At 40.1% G+C, this 21952-nt stretch overlaps 2 protein-coding genes across 2 annotated transcripts in view; one reads left to right on the top strand and one right to left on the bottom strand.

Annotated features, from left to right (window-relative positions):
* Window positions 1-7540, top strand: part of LOC118428799 (zinc phosphodiesterase ELAC protein 2-like) — a 30362-nt gene extending 22822 nt beyond the window's left edge. The window contains exons 12-18 of the mRNA XM_035839009.1: window positions 203-241; window positions 725-843; window positions 1256-1346; window positions 2444-2564; window positions 2971-3049; window positions 5299-5440; window positions 7278-7540. Coding sequence (XP_035694902.1) covers window positions 203-241; window positions 725-843; window positions 1256-1346; window positions 2444-2564; window positions 2971-3049; window positions 5299-5440; window positions 7278-7412 — 726 coding nt within the window. The 3' untranslated portion in view covers window positions 7413-7540. The remainder of the gene's footprint in view (window positions 1-202; window positions 242-724; window positions 844-1255; window positions 1347-2443; window positions 2565-2970; window positions 3050-5298; window positions 5441-7277) is intronic.
* Window positions 7541-8328: 788 nt separating this feature from the next.
* Window positions 8329-18442, bottom strand: LOC118429302. Its single transcript, XM_035839784.1, has 6 exons — window positions 16372-18442; window positions 15027-15259; window positions 12760-12832; window positions 12178-12411; window positions 11198-11326; window positions 8329-10329 (listed from the first exon to the last, which is right to left on the bottom strand). Exons 1-6 carry the CDS (start codon window positions 18440-18442, stop codon window positions 10325-10327), a joined length of 2745 nt encoding a protein of 914 aa, XP_035695677.1. The 3' UTR covers window positions 8329-10324.
* Window positions 18443-21952: the final 3510 nt, after the last annotated feature.

Consider the following 21952-nt stretch of genomic DNA (forward strand, 5'->3'; position numbering starts at 1 on the left):
GGGACAAGTTGGGATGAAGTTTGTTCCTGTCATGTTGTGTATACATGATACATGTACATAAAGAAAATATTAAGGATAAACATGTTATGTCAGCTATCAGATTTTGTAGTCCAGTGAAAATCATTGGAGTGCTCAGTTGAAAGTAATGTTATAATGATATGAAAGATTATAATATTGTTTATCTTGAATATGATTTTTGCAGGGACTGATGAGAATATTCCAGGAGAGAAGAAGAGCACTGGTAAGGGGTTATCATGTCAACATCATGTACAATTACCAAGAAGTGAGAGGAAGTCAAAAATACTCTAAAGAGCAGAGTATCTAGTATATGATTGTTAATATGTGACCTGTGCTTATCTTGTTGGCATCCATTGGTAAAATAAAGGTCTTAATTCATTCCTTAATACCCCCTTTATTATATTTCCAGACTGACTATATTGAGTATTTAGCATGATATGCCAATATTACCAGTAATATTTTTTTGCCACTTGAACACACAGATAGAATTAATGTCCTAATGTTAGAGAAAATACATTCTTCCTTTGGTTAACAATTTGCAATGTCATTATATTAGACACTAGACACAATGTACTGTACAGCTTAAGTTGAGATTGGGCGCTTACTTCAGACATTTTCTGAGGTTTTACTAATCTTTTTGCATCATTTTAAAGTTCAGGGTTACCAACCTGAGATGTGTAAACGGTTTGGATGTTGTGTATCCTAGCAAACCCTTGGAGAGCCCCAGCAACCTGTGTTCCTGATAGCCCCCCTGCCATTTATGTCATGGATCAACCACTACAGACTCAACTGTGAGAACATTGGTATAGACAACAAGGACTTCATGTAAGTGCAGTACCTACTTAAACAGACAGGTGGTACTATATAATACTAGTTTACGTTAAACAGAAAGGACCAGAGCAAGCTGCTAGCTAAGGGGGCCCCAACTTCCATTACTTCTTCCTACATGTCACACATGTCTACATGTAGGACAAAGTACTAAAGATAGTTTGCTGCAGTATCTAGGTCGTCTACCAGGAGGCCCAAAGTTGTACAGGACTGTCAGGAGCTTAACACACCTACATGCAGTTCCTACATGTATGCACTTAGCACATATCATTGCAATCCATCCTGCATGTTTGTCAAATAATCCACCGGACCTGCACAATCCATGCAAGCTATAAAGTATACTTCCATGTTTCATTGAGGTTAAGAATCTGATACACTTTGTATTAACATTAAGTTATTTTCCCTGCAGCGTTCTTCTCTGTAAAGACCTGTCAGTGTTTTCAAGTGAAGAGCAAAGCCAAGAGTTGAACAGCCTGAAGAAGAGGCTGGGTTTCACTCAGGTTAGATAATCATACTTCATTATTGAAGTAGTTAAACTGTGATATCCAACACAAAAATTGGACTCACCCGAATTTGTGACTGAACAGCACCAGTCTTTGTCAAGGAATGAACAATCCAGTGCTGTCGTGATGTCACGTTATGCAGATAAAACATGACTCAGTAAGCAGTGGATCATAGGCTAGGTTTCAGGCAGTCTATGGCGCCCACCCTGATCCACTGATCCACCTATGATCTACTGTTTACTGAGTCACATGTTTTGGGTAAGTCCATTTTTTGTGTGTTGGATATTACAGTTTAACTAGTTTAATAATGACTTCTACCAACACAGATGAAAATCATACTGCATGTTGTGATAATGTTAATCTCCAGTGTTGATGACTTTATACAGGTGGACCTGTCCTGATTTGCCCTGTGCCAGAATATGGTCACAATCTAGTTGGTTGCCGTGAGGTGCAGGCAGCTAGTATAGAACAGGTTCAGAATTTAGAATTTTACCATCACAGTGTGTCACTGGACAATGTAATGTCATGCTGTCACCACATGGGTGTGGACAGGGAGAGACTGGGGTGTGGAGTTGTGGCAGTGTGAAGGATATATTCCATCCGGCTTAGTGTTGGAATTGTTGGACATTGTAAGTTGGTAGAAATGCTAGATTTGTAACTACAAAAGTTACATGTAGGTGTTAAAAAATTTCTTTGTCGTGTAAATGTTAAGATAAGTAGTAAGTCTACTAACTGTCAAAGTGTGTGTGTGTGTGTGTGTGTATGTGTTCACCCTAAAATGCAGTTCCGATGGCTGCCGGGGGTTCTAAAACGATTTATTTTTAGAAACCCAACACTTTTTTCTTGCCTAAAAGACCCTTATTAAAGTCTTACAACTGTAACAACAAATATGCTACACTTTAAACCAGTTCACCATCAGTCCACAAAACTTGTGTCATAGGTGAAGCTCATGTCTTGACCGAACGGACTAACGCAAATGTAACAGACTAATACAAAATGAGCACTGAATGTCCTGGCAAGTCACACTGCACTGCTGTAATGTTTATGTTGCAATAAGTGGCTAGCTTCTATCTAAGCCCTTCTATCCTCACTAGCTCCAGGTAGTGCCTGTCCTCCATGTGTCCCGTTCCTATGGCCTGGTTGTGACCCACAAGGATGACTGGAAGCTGGTGTACTCTGGAGACTCCATGCCTTGTGATGCCCTCATCTTGGCAGGTAAAGTTACATGTATAGTTCAGAGATCCCATAACTCCTTGAGATATTTAGAACTTTGCAAATTTGTAGCTGTATTATGTCCCATTCAGTTACTACCTGCCTAAGTGCTTAGGCCAGGGACTAGTCCCTTGCTCCTCTCAGTTAAGTCCCTCTCTATCACATGATCCAGTGCTCTAATACCTTTAGCTTCCACTGTTATGCTGACCACAAATATGCTGAAATGCAACACACACACAGAGACACACACAAAACAAGCACAGGCACCCACACACTCACACACACACACACACACACACACACACACACACACACACACACACCAAAAAGAATACCTCCATTTTTCATGAAGGTAACAATACCTCCATTATCTTGGACTTAAAAGCACTCTATGTCAATTCTGCCACAGGGAAAGATGCCACGCTGCTGATACATGAGGCTACATTTGATGATGAACTCCACCAAGAGGCAAAACGCAAAAGACACAGGTATTCGCCTAAATCAGTGTAAACTTTTAGTTTCAGAAATGATAACAGTTTGAAAATTTTTATTGAAGTTTCAAAGCTTACTGAAAATATTTGCATGATGCATGCATCAATTGAGACAAATGTAGAGTGTCCCTTCCTTGTATTTAGAAATGTACTTACTTAGAAATGTAATGGATATCAATCGTACACTTTTCACTACCTATACAAGCATTGTGCTGTGAGTTATTTGTTGGTGGGACAACTCTGCCATAATCACTTTGTTCTACCATGTTGATTTGATTATATGGATGACATCCTCACAGCAAGTTTTGTCCGTTTCCGAGAAAGCTTTCTACCATACTGTAAATTGTACAAAGCAGCTGCAAAACGAGGAAATACACTCAGCACAAAAAGTTTGGAATATCAACTTCGGTTGATCATATTTTTGTTGTTTCTGCATCAATTTCAATATATTATATATCAATAGAAAGCTTGCATGATTTTCTTCCCAATGGTATGAAACTCATTATCATTGTTAACTCATGGAACATACACTAGGCCTGCTAACTTGAGTGGGTCACGAAAAAAAAGTGCCCAAATTCCCCCGTTTTTGTTCAAAACTGTACCGCCGCGTCCGGTTGCTATGACCGCGGGTGACAATGATTCAATCAATCCCTTTTTCTCCTAACGTTTGGTATACAGAACATCCAAGTTTCTTTTTGGCATATCTGAGTAGAGTATTTTATGAGTGTAAATCCATGGAACGAGCACCAGGCCTGCTTACGTACAGGGGGTCCTAAAGATAAAGTGCCAAAATTACCCTTCTAAAGAGTAAAGTCAATCACTCCATTCTGCTCATTTTCTTCCGTCGGTATTGACTTGTGAATGAAGGCAAGTTGAATAAACAGGACATGTCAATCAAAGCTACTGTTACTCTTTATTCAAGCAAAAAATCTGAACCATGGCAAAAGGTGATCAATCGAGTGCTAGCCATAAGCCATAGGAAGGCTATTCCCTAAGACTGTACTCCAGCATCCAATGGTCCTTTCTCTGTGTGGACTGCAGCTGGTGTTGTAATCTTGCAGAATGGCAATTGGTCCAATATTGAAGAGGTAGGATATTGCTACTGGATGGAGGATGGTGTCCCTATATCTCACCACATTGAAGTTGCCTGGAATGATGACGAGTCTTGTTTTTCCTATGGCGGTTATACCGCCCTTCACCATGACGCTGCCTCCACCACCAAATGCCGAAAGTTACTCTTGTCGTGTCAGCGTGCGGTTCTCCTTGCCGCATCCGCGCTTTGATTTGTCCATCCGACTATCGAAAGGGCAGATATGCTCTACTCTAAGCGTGCTAAAACCTTGTATGTTCCGTATACCAAGTGTGAGGTGAAAAAAGGATTGATTGAACCAGTGACACACGCGCCAATATCAACAGTACGGTACAATGTTGAACAGAAGCAGGGGAATTTGGGCACTTTTTTTTCGTGACCCAGTCATGTAAGCAGGCCTTGTGCTCGTTTCATGTGTTTACCATCATGATAATTTTGATACCATAGGAAAGAAAATCACACAAGTTTTCTATTGATATATAATACATTGAAATTGATGCATAAATAACGGAAATATGATATACCAAAGTTGATATTCCAAACTTTTTGTGCCGAGTGTATATATCAAACATTTGAGAAAACCTTGGAAAATTTATACTGATTCCAAAGTGTAAGGAACATCTACATGTGAAAGAACACAGATGAAAAATATTGTTCTGTAAACCATACTCTTTGTGCCAAGTCAACGTTCCTGACCACTTAGATTTAATCTCGAAGAAATCATGTCATCCGTATAGTAAATCAATATGGACTAATGCTCCCAACCATTCCACATACACAGGGCATTCAATAAGATCTTACACAGAAACATGGATTAAGTCAGATTTCAGGGCATGAATACCAAGTAAGAAGCCTTTATGGTTATTGGGTGATGCTATTTTGGAACTTCGGTAGGTAAAAAGGTGAGAAAAGCATGAGTGAGAAAGATGCTTAAGAACTGTGATGAGAGCTGTGTGGGTTGATATATGTATTGTTTCCCCAGCACTATTTCCCAGGCTGTTGATGTAGGGTTGTGGTTGATACATGTACTGTTTCCCCAGCACCATTTCCCAAGCTGTTGATGTAGGGTTGTGGTTGATACATGTACTGTTTCCCCAGCACCATTTCCCAAGCTGTTGATGTGGGGTTGTGGTTGATACATGTATTGTTTCCCCAGCACCATTTCCCAGGCTGTTGATGTAGGGCTGCAGATGAACGCCAGCTTCAACCTGCTGACACACTTCAGCCAGCGCTATCCCAAGATACCCCTCATGGACCATGGAGGAGAGAAAGTGGGCATCGCATTTGACCACATGAAAGTGAGTAATTTTTCTAATGACAATTTCCAAGAGGCTGCAAATTTATAGTTAAAGAAATCTAGACTAAATTGTCATCACTGAATAGTCTTTCTTAAGTACTGAAACATGTAGAATATATCATTTGTATCTTTAACCAATGTTTTCGATGATTTCCTCTTTACAATGTTGGGCTGCCTGCTCCAGTTTATTCCTACAAAATCCGAGAAGCAAGAAATTAGATTGGTGGGACCTTTTAAGAAAATGTAGGATCTTTAATTTCAAACTGCTACATGTACATGTATTACATTGTTACAGACTCACTTAGACTGCTTTGTGACCCTTTCAGTCCCCCAGACAAAAAAAGTACATCGTGTATTACAGAGTGAGGATGTATGGCAGTGACACAGAGACTTTCAAGATCTTTTTTCCACCTTTCTGTGGTGATATCAGTACCAGAGACACTAAGAGATACTAAGACACTATAGACACTTAACATTTTCTCACTGCCATCATGAACAAGAACAAACAAATGTAAGAATAATCAGTCAAACCAGGCTGAGCAACCAACCAACCAACGAGCCAACCGACCAAACAAACAAACAAACAAACATACAAACATGTCACAGGAAACCACCTGTCCTTAGCAACCATTTTTGCTCGTTCCCTTGAGTGGTTGTTTAGGACAGGTTTGACTGTTCAACCCCCTACATGACTATTCTTTAAATGGACACTAAGTAACAAAACATCCAACATGTTAGCTGTTGTGAGCATTTTCTTACCTTATATATATACTGTGATCAAAAACTTACAATGTATCTACTGCTATATTCCTATCTGTTGTAAGATAGTATCCATAGTAATTTGAGAATACAAGTATGGTCAACCAGGTGAATTAGACCTTGACTGCTATGTTGTATGAGGTCTCCCTACTCTTCACTGTTAGTTGCCCTACACAAGATCTCCTCTCATTTGACTGGCCAGTGGCAGGTCACTGCACCCTTCACTGCTACATTGCAGGTGTATGATATATCCTTGCATTTCACTGCTGTGCAGTACAAGGTCCTGCTATGTTACAAAAGGTCTCCTCACTCTTGGTTGCTACAGTTTAAGTTATAGGAGGTCTCCTTGCATTTCGCTGCTATGCTATGTAAGATCCTGTTATACTTCAATGAATGAATGAATGATCTTTATTTGCATGTTCCTGCCCATGTGGGCTAAATGCAGCAAATCCCATGATGGGATACTAATTATAAAGACTAAGTACTATAACATGTAGTATTACAATTGAATAAACAATACATCTGCAACTAAGCTATCACTATATCTAACGTTTACATGACTCTTCCCTTTTCTTAAAACATGTGTATACGAGCTCACAGAGTTTGTGTTGTACAAAGTTGTCTGTGGTTGTCATTATATGTACAAACAGGTTGTCGTTGGTTAACTCTTTACATCGTGTATCTACTACATTCAGAGCACTGATAAAAGAGTTGCGCATGTCATTGTATGTAGTCATGTGTAGTCAATGCTATGTTGCACAATGTCTCCTCTTACTGTGCTGCCATGTGATGCACATTTTGCTGAGGCTGTAGTTATGGAAACTAAATGTTCACAACTGTCCAGGCCTGTGGGCAGTTGTTCCACCAAGGCCGCCACAGTCTTTCCATCTACAACAGCCTCTTGTCACATGACCTTGTGACACCTTGCAGATCACGTGATGATCAGAGTTGACAAAGTATGGCGGATGCCACTCAACAGCTACTCAAGCTTCCATAGCTTTAGTCGTATCAGTTTAATTCCTTACTTAAAATATATTTGTGTGCATGATTGTAAAGACCTGTCTTGTCCTGTAACACAGGTGCGTCTGGGTGACCTGAAGCTCCTGCCTCACCTCAGCTCACCTTTGCAGGCCCTGTTCCAGGAGGACCTGGAGGAAATGAAGGAGAAACAGAAGCGCCACAAACGGAACAGACTCGGGGGGCTGATAGAATAGAACTCTTCAAATAATACAGCAGATAAAGAATATCTTATGAAGATATGTCAAAAAATGTAATATACTAATAATGCCTACCACCATTAACTTAAAAACAGTGTACAAAAGATGGTATGCTTATTATGGAAGCTACCGTTTCACTGGACACTGGCCATACCGTTTCACTGGACACGGAACAGGACTACATTTGTACTTTGTAAGAGGTTGGAAGGAGGCCATATACATCAGGGCACTCCAGCCATCACTAAACAGAGACAGCGGCATTATGAACTTCAATGCATGATGACCAATTGCTGATGTCGCTTATCCGTAACTTGCGAGATTCTGTTCTTAGATGGTTGGTCATTATTGATCCTGAAGAAGGTGACAGTATCCATGGAAAATTTGACCCTTGTACACCTTTAGTGTTGGAAGAAAAACAGAAGGTATCCTTTAAACGTGTACATGTAGCAATGATTTTTTCACTTTTTCTACCTTATCAAGAAACTCTTGAACAATTACTATGGAGAATCTGTCAGTCATAAAAAAACTTCCTTAAGTTTGTTTTGCTTAGCTTGTAATCTTGTAAATAAAACAATTATTTACTTCTGATCACTCATACAATGGAGTTTTCATCTGCCTGACACATAAAACTAAGTAGTAAAGTTGTCATTGGCTAGACCAACCCTGACTGCCAGTCACAATTAGAAGTTTAACTAACGATAAAATGCCAATTAGCATTTTATGAGTGGTTACATGTCCATCAAATTATTTTACATTTTTATGTTTTTCTTTTGCATTTATACGTTTTTACGGAGATGGGAGGGCTATGGTTTTCTTATATTCATAGTAAGATATAATGTTGCTTTGCCCAGCATACTATTGGTATGAATTGTAAATTTCACATACCTGCAAGATGATTAAAAGAAACAATGACCACAGTTTAAGTAAAACATCTTTATTTGATTTGTCAAAAGCAAGCAATATAATAATAAATTTTGTCAGAACTTTTGTATGGCCCTGCCATAATGTCAATCTATTCCAATCTTTCACAATCTTACTTACAATATGATCATAATTTCATGCTTTCAAGGATGAGGCCAATCATGTTGATTGATGCAGTTGTATGGGTGACATCCTCTTGGAACCCAAAAGCCAACGCAAAGAGAAAAGTTTGGCAAAAAGGAAAAGTTGTATTCATTAGTGGTCAGAATGGTTGAACTATTGATTAACAAGTGAGTATTGTATACCAACAATCTTCATTTTTGTTCTTTCACTTTGTAATCAATAGTATCCGTTTTTTGCAATTTACATCTGTGTGGTAAACAGAGGAAAATTGTTGTGCATGCAGATGTCATCCATATAATCAAATCAACATGGCCTTATGGTAACAACTTGTATCATGATCAGATTCTCTACACAATATTACTGACAATGCAGTATTTCATTTCACACTTTACCCTTGGCTTGCAAGGGATCAGGAAACACAATAGAAATCTAGCCATCTACACAATACAAACAGCAATCTTTACCATGTCCTAAACTAACTTTGATTGTAACACGCATTGACTGTACTTGGAATGCAACCTAACCCATGTATCCACTATGAATACACTATTGACCAAACCTTACATTTCCAGACCTATCTGGTCATTGGTCCTGTTGGAAACACTCTAGCAGATCTACATGTAATATACAGCAGACATCACTGTGCTAACTGTATTCTACACAAACTTTCAAAGTATGTATTTCCTGGTATTTTCACTGCTCAACACCTTTTTCAGTAAGGGTAAAATACAAACTCTTATCTCCCACCTTAAAGAGAGACTCAACAACAGAAGAATGGTTTCTGGTTCTGCGGACAATATTTTGTCTGAATCCCTAAAAATCATTGTGTTAACAACTGGACATTGACTGTGTAGTAGGCTGTAGTTGTATTATACAGACAGTATTAACCCCTGGAGTACCATTCAGATGAATTACAGTACATAGACATTGGACAAACTTCAACTGGGGCGATGTTAAGAAATGTTTGGTAGATCTTAAAATTACTTTTGCAACATGTTTCTCGATACTTTTTTGTCAACTTATAGTCTTAGCAACTTCATTTCCAACTTGTTATAGGGTCAAAAATTGACTTACAGTAGATCTCTCAATCATCCCATTGAAACCCATACTTTGAATATCTTGTAATATAATTTAATTTTGGAGGGCTGTTTTTCTTCAAAATTTAAGCTTTGCCACCAAAATCCTACAGTGTTCCTACATTCAAATGCAAACACTGAAGGACAATTGTATGTATTGGTCAGGCACTTGTAATTTGTAATACTATGTAGTTATCAATTTAACAATTCATTTTCTAGTTGCTGATTGTCACATCTCTTATATACCATCATCATCACTCTTCTGCCAAACATATAATTTTCCACCAATATCCATGTCAAATCTGTTAAGGTTTGAAATCCAAAAATGCAGAGTCTGACATACATGTACATATAAAAAAAATCTAGTCACAATCAAAACAACATTGTAACACCCATTAAACACACCTGACCTTTATACAGATTTCCACATTGTACTTACATGAGGTACGTTATTACTATAACTTCAAGTACAAGAGTTAAAAGTAGATAATCAGTAATGACACTGTCAGAAACCGTACCGGACAACCTAAAATCTCAACACTTATCCAGAAAGCAAGACTAGCAGACAGGAGAGTTTGGAGGACAATAACGGCCAGCCTCAGCGAAGGCTGACATGCGGTGAGGCGGATGATGATGATGATGAATCATCTTATAGGCTGACTAATGAGAGAGTGTGTAACACAGACTAGTCTTTTTTTTGAAGAAACAACGGTTCCACAGGTACTGGCATGGCTAATGCTTCAGAGTCCCCTCCTCATTCTTGTCTTGACCTCACTATCTGTTGACCTTTCAGTCTTCTGAAAAAAGAAATTAAAAAAAAAAATTATGCAACATTCTTGGATTTGAAATACATTTAACAAGTGTAAGGGTAGTATATGATACACCATGGTGGAAACATATTACCAATAGCTATATGGGTCATTACCAAATGTTACATCTGTTGTTAAACAATGCTGACTACTCCTTGCCGGCCATGTGGCTCATAGTATAGAGCCAGCCGGAAAACTCTTGTTCTGGACACCTGTTTTCTATAAGAAACGTGTTAGTCTTGAAGAAACCTTGAAGAAACTGGTCTAGAGGGCCTGGAACTTCTCCCAGCGATGAAAGACAGACTATTCTGGAAGTCAAACTTTACCTCAAACCTCATAGAGGATGATGATGATGATAATGAGGAGGAACAGACTCATTTGAAAATGGCATCGTTTGACTCAACTCAACTGATATCAGGGAATCAATGCTTAATGTAAAGGAAATATAAAGTCACCAAATTTTAAAGTCAAAATACCTGCTTCTGAACCAACACTTACTGTCATGTTTACTATGGCATTACTGACAGGATTTCAAACTATTCACCGGTTGTGACAGGAAAATTGGATGATGTGTACATTATAAAAATATACAGGCAGGTGCAAATGTAGGTTTATTGTACCAGGAAATTCCACTAGCTTTTTGACAAGTTTACATTGAACAGTGGTCTGCAATGTGATGTCCTATCCTGAAGACTACTATCCTTGCCAGGAGTGTGCATGTCAGATGGGCAACAATAACTTTCAAGGCCAAAGGTAAGACCCCTTAACCACTGAAGTACAGACAAAATATGCCCAATTTGCAAGATGGAAAACGCCTAAACCTTTGGTGACAAACTACTGTACATGTACCTACCCTGACTGGTCCTGGCATGGCCGTTCTGTCTGGGGGATGACCCGGCTTGTCTGCGTCGTTTGTTAACATTGGTGTCACATGATGAACAGGCAGAACGCTTCCTAGAGGAGCTCGAACCACTGGGACCAGCTGGAAATAAGAGTCAGAACAATCTCACTGCAAGCAAAATCTATCCGCCTGGTTTCTATAGATACACCCTAAAAATGAACAACTTTGAACAGGTTGCCGTTACATATTACATATGTATACAGGAGTTATGTGGCATGTAATGTCAAAGCTATCATGCTGGTTGGCTAAACCTTTAAGAGCCAAACCTAGGAACTTGCATGAGTAAAAAGGACCTGTTGACAGCTTGACTGTTTATTCCAAGTTTCAAATAGAACAGAACCAGCCTGTGGCCTGTGCCATAAGTCTTGCAAGAGGATCTCCTACATGCATCAAAGATGTGCTGTATGTGTCTCTGACCTTTCCTTACAGCCTCAGTAAAGTATACATAAAACCTGAATAATTAATGATATTCTCTGTAAACATCATCTGCTTCTTTCACTAGCCATCTGCTAAATGATAACCCCCCCATACACACCAGTGTGAGGGACCCCAGCAGCAGTATAATAAAAACTACCAACACTACTGCTACACTAGAAAAGCAATGCAATAACAGGGCTCGAAATACCACCTGCATATGCAGGTTAGTGCAGGTAAAATTGGAGCTGTGCGGGTATTTCTGGTGTCTACCTGCACCTAACCTGCACTGGTCCATGCACTGGGTTTTATACATAAATGTCCGATGGTGAAGATGTAACGGTTCTATGGATTGTTATTAGCTGCATTGACTGTTACCACCTATAGAGCATAAAAAATAACAATAGCTCCTGAACAATTATAGTATGATTCATACTTCCTAAATTCAGAGTGGTGCAGGTATGCAGAAAAAAGTATTTCGAGCCTTGAATAATGTGGGTACCAAAAGCACAACTCACCCCTTTCCACATCCTCTACTCTGTGCCCGCTGGCCACGCCCATGCGTATCTTCCTGCTGACCTCGTACAGACTGTGGATAAACTCGTCCGGGGTCCCGCCCCGCCCCTGATATAGGGTCAACAATAGTGTGAACGGATCGTCCGCCAGCGCGAACTTGGTGACCTCTCGTCTGGTGAAGCCGAGCTCTGTAGCGAACAACCTCCAGTTCTCTTCTGAAGTGATGCTGAGCATAGCTGGAACCACAAACCACATGTCATGTATTATACATTATATCACCATGATACCAAGTGCAACAACAAAACTACCAGCAAACAGTAAACAAAGCAAACAAGATGGCTTAACATAATACAATTAAGATAAGACAAAACATTTTGGTTGATGATTAGAGACAATGATAGTCGAAACCAGTGTTTCCGTTACTGTACTACATATGACTATATGGCTGTCATGAACTTAAAACCGCCTCAAACACTCCATTTAAGTGAACAAAATGAAATCACTGCCAACTTAAGATACAAATGTGAGTATAGGCATTTACAGCATTCTGAACTAGAAACCCAATCCCAGAATCCACATCTTACCAGCAAGTTCCCTGAGTGCGACCACCTGCCATTCCTCTTCCATCTGGGGTGAGGGGTCCACCTCCTTCCCACTCTGAAACAAAACAGAAATGGTTTGAAGGTAGTCTGTGTAACACAACCTCCGCTGTCCTGGGCTGTATCTGGCCCCTCCCCGCGGATGTTGGGCAGGCTGCTATTAGTGAGATTTAATCAGGCTAGTTTGAAGAAAATCGGACATCGTTTCGCGATACCTTCTTATTCTGCGGAAAAATGCTGTTTTGGCCTCAGAAGAGCAAATTGAGCCTTTTTGACCCAAAAGTTGCATATTTGATGTCCAAAAATTATTCCGCACCCAATAAAGTTGGTTTGAAGAAAATCGGACATCGTTTCGCGATACCTTCTTATTCTGCGGAAAAATGCTGTTTTGGCCTCAGAAGAGCAAATTGAGCCTTTTTGACCCAAAAGTTGCATATTTGATGTCCAAAATTTATTCCGCACCCAATAAAGTTGGTTTGAAGAAAATCGGACATCGTTTTGTGAAATCGCTTTTTTATGCGAAAAAATGCTGTTTTGGCCTCAGAAGAGCAAATTGAGCCTTTTTGACCCAAAATTTGCATATTTGATGACAAAAAACTATTCCGCACCCAATAAAGTTGGTTTGAAGAAAATCGGACATCATTTCGTGAAATGGCTTTTTTATGAAAAAAAAATGCTGTTTTGGCCTCAGAAGAGGAAATTGAGCCTTTTGGACCCAAAATTGGCATATTTGATGTCCAAAAATTATTCAGCACCCAATAAAGTTGGTTTGAAGGAAATTGGACATCATTTCGTGAAATGGCTTTTTTATGAAAAAAAATGCTGTTTTGGCCTCAGAAGAGCAAATTGAGCCTTTTTGACCCAAAAGTTGCATATTTGATGTCCAAAAGTTATTCCGCACCCAATAAAGTTGGTTTGAAGAAAAGCAGACATTGTTTCGCGATACCTTCTTATTTTGCGGAAAAATTCTGTTTGCACCCAACAATTTATTTGTTGTTTCTCAGATTTACCGACCCTATTTCTCAGATTTAATAAAAAACTTTTCAAATTGATGGCCCAGCAAAGCTACGAATTTAGGTAATTATAAATCCAGAAAAAAAAAACTAAATTTGGGAAGCATTTCAATTCAAGTACATGTAGAAAATCTGAACACTATTACTTGTTAATCCTGTTATTTCTGTTGTGTGAGCCCCACAATCTTTCCTACCTGCAACTTTTTGCAAAAGTTTTTTTTTTGACCGACCAACCCAATTTTTTCTGAGAAACAAGAAATAAAATTGGTGTGGCCTTATTATCAGAAATCATGAGCTGAACAATTCTACAGAAAGTCTGCATTTTTTCAGCACTTGTAGCATTTGGGACCTATTTTTTGTTTAAGTGTTAATGGATAGCTTGCTTTAAACTGACAGGTGAGATCAAAAGCAAACATGCAAATTAGGCACCAGGGGGCCCAAACTTACCTAAATCTATCTACCACTCAAAAACCATACCACTTCCAAATCTCAGACCCAGAAGTACTGTTGCAGTACTGTAGGAAGGCACTAGGTCTAGTGACCAACTTGACCCTTGTCCTATACTCACCTACCAAATATCATGAAGATTCATATACGGCTTCTTAAGATATGCTATTTTGCAAATAAAAACACATATATAACAGCTACAGACCCTGATGTAGTGCTGAACTTGGCCTTTGTCTCCATGACACCTACCCCCATACCAAATATCCATCAACAGCTTCCTAAGTTATGCACACATGTCCACAATCTCTCCACCATATATATGGCCTCCTTCGGTCAATATGGACCATGGTAAAATCCTAATTGATATCCGCCCTAATTGATATCCGCCCTCCACCATAGCACAACCATTAACATAGCCTTCTTGGCAAAGGGAATGACATATACAAGTTCACATCAACATGTTCTGGTTAACAAAAGGTTACATCAAACTAGTACAAGAAAACAGATCTTAGTACCAGTAACATGGACAGTTGTTCTGTTACAAAATGCAGCGACTATCGCATGCAAAAAGGCAGCTTTAAATTCACATGTCCTAAGCAATCATGCTAAATGAGTATACCCTTGTCCCAATTTTTTTCTTGATCAGATCAACATTGTAGTCAAGAGAAAATTTGATAAAATAAGAAATTAATGTAATATGTAAGTCTCTATCAATAGCTGTTTCAAACATATGAAGCTTCAGAAATGATGTTACTCTTGGTGGAAAATATACTACTTATACACAAGACTTACTTTTGTCAAGTTGAAGTGGAAAACCTGTTCAGAAACCCCCTTCTGGACCCTCCTCTCCACAAACACCTTTCCAAAAACCCCTCTCTCTATTGGTTGGCCCTTGAATCGACAAGCGAAGGACTTGTCAAACTCCTGTCCGCGGAAATCTGCCTCGGTCTGGGCCAGAGAGTCTTCTTCACCTGCGTCTGTGTCAGCTTCAAACACCTGGGACACCAGCCGGACAGTGATGTCACCTGGAACCAGAGGTGCCAGACTCAGGCATTTATATAACTCACAACAAAGAGTTTGGATACCTAGATTTCAATACTCTTTCAGCTGTATGGAATTATGTATGACTGGAAAGCATGCTTATTACTCTACACAATGATATCAAAGTTTACTCTCCAAGCAGAGTTTAGGCTCTGGCTGTTTTTTTTTTTGTCCTTTTTATTGGGCTTTCTGTTTTGTATTGTATCTTGTATTGTCAAAACCAAACCTAACTGCAACCTTCAAAAAACAATACAAAATAAAGCCAGATAAAAACGACTAAAAAAACGTAAAAAAACATAACCAGGGCCTAACCTCTACTTGGAGAGTAACCAAAGTTGACTACACAAATGAGACACAAGACAAGCCAGCCCAAATCCCCCTGAAGTGTAAGAACTTTTGAGACTTGTTGGGGCGATCCACCTAAAAACTCAGTTATGATGCTCGATGCATTAAAGCATGCCAGTGGTCATAACAAATAAGGCATCAATTTTTAAAAGGAAAACGAACTTTTCAATGAAATAACACATTGTGCTAACCATTAAAAACAATGGACACTTTTTTTCGTGATCTGTCCTAGTGTTCCACCCATGATCATAACAAATAGGACATCATTGTAAAGGGCAATAAACAAGCTTTCTAATGATACATAATGGAATGTACAGTAAACTCAAAGGGACTTGATTGAACAACATTAAGTTTCCAAATTTCTCTTCCAAGTTTATTGATAAGACAATAAAATAAGAGGAATAGCCAAGACTGAGGTAGCCATGGAGTTTGTGCCCAGAATTTCTGCTCTCCCTTGAATGTTGTTAAGCCAAACATCTTATTCTTGTAGTACTACATTTTACATGTGTATTCTAGCCCAAGGAAAATACCAAAACAATTGTACTTTTGAAGCTAAATCTATACAGACATGTGCAATGTCTTTTTTTCTAAGGTTAAACATTTCTTAAACAAACTACTAGGAACAGATCTGCCAAAACAATTCTGATAACTGAATACTATGTACAAGGACTGTACCAAAAGGAACAAAATTCTAGCAAATAAAAAAAAAATCTGGAGGTTACATGTACTCCAGTCAACAGTAAGAACTTACCTAGTTTCAGGAGGCGGGGTTTGATGCTGCCCCCTACCCTGTGTTGGTAGTTGCCGATCTCAGGTAAGGGCTTCCCACTCCTATAACAGATGACCTCTAACCCAAAGGTGTGTGTCTGAAACTCTTGCATCAGTGCCTGACACATCATACTAAACTGTGTATAGGGATAGAAGTATGTCACTCCCATCTTTGCCGCATGCATCTTCGTCGCAAGTACATCCCACAGCACACGATACCACGAGAAGTGAGTCACAGGGAAACAGATCACATGGTTTTCACCTTCCTCTTCGATACGGTGGTCAACCTCTAACTTCTCCCAAGCGAGGGGTTCCTCTTCATTGGTGGGACTGTGCCAGACAGTAAGCGTTGTGTCCTGACCAAACCTGTCCAAAATCTGCAGGTAATCTGGGATGGGGAGTTTTACTACTACGGGGTCTGTTACTGTAGAAAACTTGTAGCCATGAGGTCCCAGTGTTACCACAGGGGTAGCGATGGCATAGGGGGGACTGTTTACTTCATCTAGTCCATAGGGGGGGTCAGCATACAGGACCTTCATACTGGCTTCCATGGAAGTATGAACAGAACCTTCGGGAAAATGGATCTCCACTCCAGGTAACTCCTTCAGATTCAAGGTACCCCCTCCTGTGGATATGACCATTTTAGTCTCTGGATACACCCTCCGTAGGACGACTGTGAATAAACTGAAGTGTGAGGTTTTTATGATGACTTTTCCATCGCTGAATTGCCACTGAGATTCTGGAATCCTCTCCCATGCTGGTGTCTGTCCCTCTGATGTCTGGCTGCACAGGCACACAACCTTGTCACACTGGCTGGGTTCTGCATGTAGCGGTATGGTGATCACTGCTGGTTCGTCTGGGTAGAACTCTGCGCCATGTGGCTCCATACAAACAACACTGCTGGCATGGACAGACACACGGCTCCAGTCTCTCACCTCAGCTGGGAGGTACCTGCCATCTTCCAGGATGTCGAGGGAGAATTCCGCCAGTATGTGTCCACTTCTGTTGTGCTCAGGGACCACAACAGAGACTTGCTTGTACGTCAGAAGAAGGGTTCTGTCAGGAAGTCGCTTTCTCCTAGCCAGAAACGACTCATCCTCAGGGTCAGACTCCATTTCATCTCCATGGTAACAACTGCACTTTTCATCAGTTTCGTCAAAGTTACTGTCTCTGTCGGTTTCACCCTCGCTGTCGTAGTCACCATGGCAACTAAGCTGGTCTCCATTGGTCAGATCGATGGCGCCAAAGTCATAGGAGAGAGAGTTGATGTCAAAATTCGATGAAGAGTAGTAGCCTCGATCACTTGATGACCAGCATCTGTCCCGACCATTTCTACCACAGATCCATCCTACGGAGCTACACTTGCAGTGTGTTGACAGTGTTTCGCTGGCATGATCTTTTTCTGACACTTCTACTATACTGGATGTTTCTAGCTCATTCTCCCTGATGTAACATGATCTTAGAGTTACAGAATTTAGCTGTTCCACAAGTGAGAGTCTCCTAGGCTCTGACTTCTGTTGGTTGCAATTCTTTGGTACATCTACATCGAAAAACTTTTGCATTGCGTCCAAGCCAGCTCGGATAATGTCCTTCGGAACATTCTGGATGGGATTCCTGATCAAGTGAAGCTGCAACAATGTTGGAATGTACAGAAGTTTTGGAATGAGCAAGGTGATGAGATTTCCTGACAAGTTCACCACTTCCAGACTCTTGGCCTGAGCTAGGGCAGTTGGAGTCTCAACAATACAATTTCTCGAGAAGTCCACCACCCTGAGGTGCGACAAACTGGCAATTTCCACGGGGAAAGAGTGAAGCACATTGTCATGCGCATACAAATACTGGAGGTTGTGTAAATCTCCAACTTTTGATGGCAAAGTGGACAGCTGGTTATAGCTGACATCTAGGTAAGTGATGGCGGTGCACAGCGGCGGCTGAAAGACCTTCCAAGGGAGAGATGTGAGTCCGAGGCCACGGAGTTCCACGTGAGACTGATCGCCCAGACAGGCCCGCCACAGGATCTTGTCTGCTGGGGGGAATGCTTGTGCTGCTTGCATTTACATCACCTGTAATACAATATACTGAATTAGGACTTCGTAATTGTTCCTTTATTTAGACCCTTGCAGTGCCTAGTGGCATATTGGTCAGCAAGATAGATAGATAGATGCACAACAATTGTATCAGGGACAATGTATGGCAATGTATAGACAACAAAAGTTACAGTTACAGCTAAATATTACACACATTCATTATATTACAACAATTTCAGTTACTACAATACTTGTGGACTATATCGAGTGGAATCTATGGTAGGTAACAAACATTAGATTGCGTATTTCTATAATATTGGTCAAAAATCAGTTGGAGATAGATATGGAATCATGTCATGATAAAAGTACATTGATGGTGTAACCACTTCATGTTGACCTACTTTCAATCTTTTATACTGAGTGTCCAAATCTCAGTATCCCAAGATTGGATAGTCTTTTTTTGTATCTCCTTAAAATATGTGATAGTCACTTAACTGCTTCATAAAGCTTATCCCAACTACCGTTAGCAAGAAACTGGGACAAAGGTCAGCTATGCAAGCAAAATCATATACTAGTACTTGCAGTACATTAGAATTGGGACCGTATAGGTATAGAGGCGATCTAAAAAAATGTTTATTGCCAAAAAGATCGATGAGGTAAGTTAGCCAAAAGTTGGGTAAATTGGTATCACAAAAAAATATTATCTATCAGAAAAAAACACTCGCTTCTAGAGTGGAATGCCCCTTTAACCTCCTTAGGCCGACTTTATACAGACAACACTTTCATAGTCGTGCGACTGTTGTTGTCGACAACGTTGCCGGCGACGACATTTTTAGACTGTCTAAAGAGGATCAAAATAGTCGTGCGATGGTCTTTATGGAATCATCGTGCGACCACCTCGGACCCAGTCACGCGACCCTTCAGCGAGGGGTCCGCGACTATTCCTCACATGTCTAAAGAAAAATCGTCGCCGGCGACGGGACTGGATCATATGCTAATAAGCCTGCAACATGTTTTTTTTTTCTATTTGAAAGGGCATTTTTCTCCCTAAATGTACATGCAGTCAGTAATGGAAACGTATTTTTGTCATCAGAAACTGCCTGTTCCAGCGCAATGCCCCGCCAACAGTGGCTACATCCTTCATGATACTAGTAGTAATATGTAATACCACCGGCGGCCACGAACGCCGGGTTTACTTCCAGATTTTACCGTCTCTGTGTCATTCTTTGTTGGGGACAATATTTGTTTGCAAGCAAAAGAATTAGTATAAAAGAATAGTAATCTGCTGCATGACGAAAATGAAGAATTCTCCCGCCATTTTTAATTTGCAAGCAAGAGGTCACTGTGGGTCACGCACGCACGCACCGCAGTGGAATCCTTCGCCGCGGGTGTCCCGCAATACTCTGAACGCATGTCTAAAGACAACCGTTGCCTACAACGAATAGTCAATAACAGTCGCACGACTATATAAGTGTTGTCTGTTTGAAGTGGGCCTTACTTTTACCAGGGTGGCACTCCCAGTGACTGAGCACTGCTTTTCTGAGAGGCATTCACAAACAATTCAAGTCAGCAATATTTACATGACAAAAACAAAGACTATTTGTTCCTCGTAGTTGATATAACCTCCTTGCCCTGACCAAGTCAAACAGCCAATCTGAAAGCCAACCTCGTTAACCATTGATGGAGTGTACAAAACACAACACTTTCATTTTCACACCTTTGTGCCATTGACAATCAATGAAAAGTGGGATTAAATATCAGTATTTGTTTCAAGTAGCCTAGGGTGAAAACTTACACCTTTTCAGAGCTCTCAAGTTCTAGGCAGGTTTGGAAAAGAGAAAGAAAATGAAAACATGCCCAGACACATTCCAGTTGCACCTGTTACAGTTTCATTATTACCAAATATAGATTCCAGGTATGAGAAATGAACAATACACACAGGTGTGTGTAATGAACAATAGTCTACACAAATTATCAAATTGTACTCCACTGACAAAAAATACTAGTATACCTGTGAAGTCTGGGACAAAAGGGAAAGTTTAAGATATTTTATTTTGCTACACTGTTGAAGTAAAGCCTGCCTAGAGCTTGCTTAAACTTCTTAAAGAATGTATTGTAGATCTGTGCAATAAAAAATATAAAGACATTTTTGGCACGCACCCTAAAAATTGTCTTATTTCCCTGAATATGCATGTGCAAATCTTTTGCGCAATACAACGAACAGCCACATGAGGGCTACGGGTGCCTGGGACAGTCCTGGGACAGAGAACGTATTTTCTGTGCTAAGCATGCTGGGAGAAGCCATGCATCCTGGAGACATGCTGTGTGCCACAGAGAAGGCCAAACTCGCTCCCGTGCCAAACTCCCTTCTGTGACATACTCCCCTCGCATCAGGTCTGCCTAAACACCACAAATCACCTCAAACGACCATGTGTGGCACTCTGGATACATTGTTATGCATTTGTGAATTAAAAATACGCAGCAAGTCCTAACTATTTATACCGAGTTAATCCGCCAGTTTCAAGATCAAAGCAATTTCTGGCCGCCATATTGGATTATCTGTGTTAGGACGGTCTGCATGGAGAAGTTTTTGATACCTTCTTTAGTCCACAGACAACAAAGTAACTGAGTAAGATAAAACTGTGGATGTTGTAATTAATTATAAGTGGCTCATAGATTATAGTATAGCACAGTTCTATCATTGTCAAATTATGATACTTGTATACTAAGTATTTTTTAGCCTGCAATTACTTTGATCTCGAAACCAGCTGTATCCAGAGCGCCACACAAGGTCGTTGCCCCATGTACACTGCATATCAGAGTCGTTTGAGGTGGTTTGATGTCCTTTGAGGTGTTTAGGCAGACCCCCTCTCGGCAATGCCTACTACTACTCTCTGCAATATAGAGGGCTAATCTTAACACTCACACAGCGCCACACATTTTTTCAGAACAAAATTGGGTCGGCCGAAAAAAATTTTAAAAAGTCGGGGGTATGAGAGAATTGAGGAGCTTGCTCAAGTTACACAACAAAAATAACAACATAATGAAATTTTCATCATTTAGGGGGTCCCTAGTACTAGTAGTAGCACAGTTCATAGTATGAAGAAAAATGATAAATGTACCGTCCAAAATAGGCACGTACAGCTACTGGAATTTGAGGCCCATAGTTAATTTGAGAAAGGGGAGGCAGTGAAATTTTGTCCACACAAGATGTGGCCATCAATTTGTTTTTTTCAAATCGGAAAAAATAGGGTCGGGAAATCCGAGAAACAACAAATAAAATTGGTGTGGCCTTTTCATAATATATCACCATGGCGGCAACACTTTATCCCCTACAATAGTAAATGGAAATGCATATAGTGGCTGTGTTAACAGATGGTTTGCAGGTATGCAGGTACGATATAAGTTTTCCTCTTAGCCCTCTTTACATCTTGTTCGCTTGCAGAATTTTTGCCAAGAGTTATCAGAGAACCAAGAATTCAAAATTTGTTTCGTTCACTGCGATTTGATAATTTTTAGTTCACTACGAAGTTCAAC

This window comes from Branchiostoma floridae, chromosome 13 (assembly GCF_000003815.2).
Source record: "Branchiostoma floridae strain S238N-H82 chromosome 13, Bfl_VNyyK, whole genome shotgun sequence".
NCBI classification, from domain to species: domain Eukaryota; kingdom Metazoa; phylum Chordata; class Leptocardii; order Amphioxiformes; family Branchiostomatidae; genus Branchiostoma; species Branchiostoma floridae.

Coding starts and splice junctions, on each gene's coding strand:
- LOC118429302 (XM_035839784.1), bottom strand. CDS start 18,442: ATGCAAGCAGCACAAGCATTCCCCCCAGCAGACAAGATCCTGTGGCGG. Junction 15,260..16,371: donor ACCCCGCCTCCTGAAACTAG/GTAAGTTCTTAC, acceptor CTCTGGTTCCAG/GTGACATCACTGTCCGGCTG. Junction 12,412..12,759: donor CGCACTCAGGGAACTTGCTG/GTAAGATGTGGA, acceptor TTGTGGTTCCAG/CTATGCTCAGCATCACTTCA.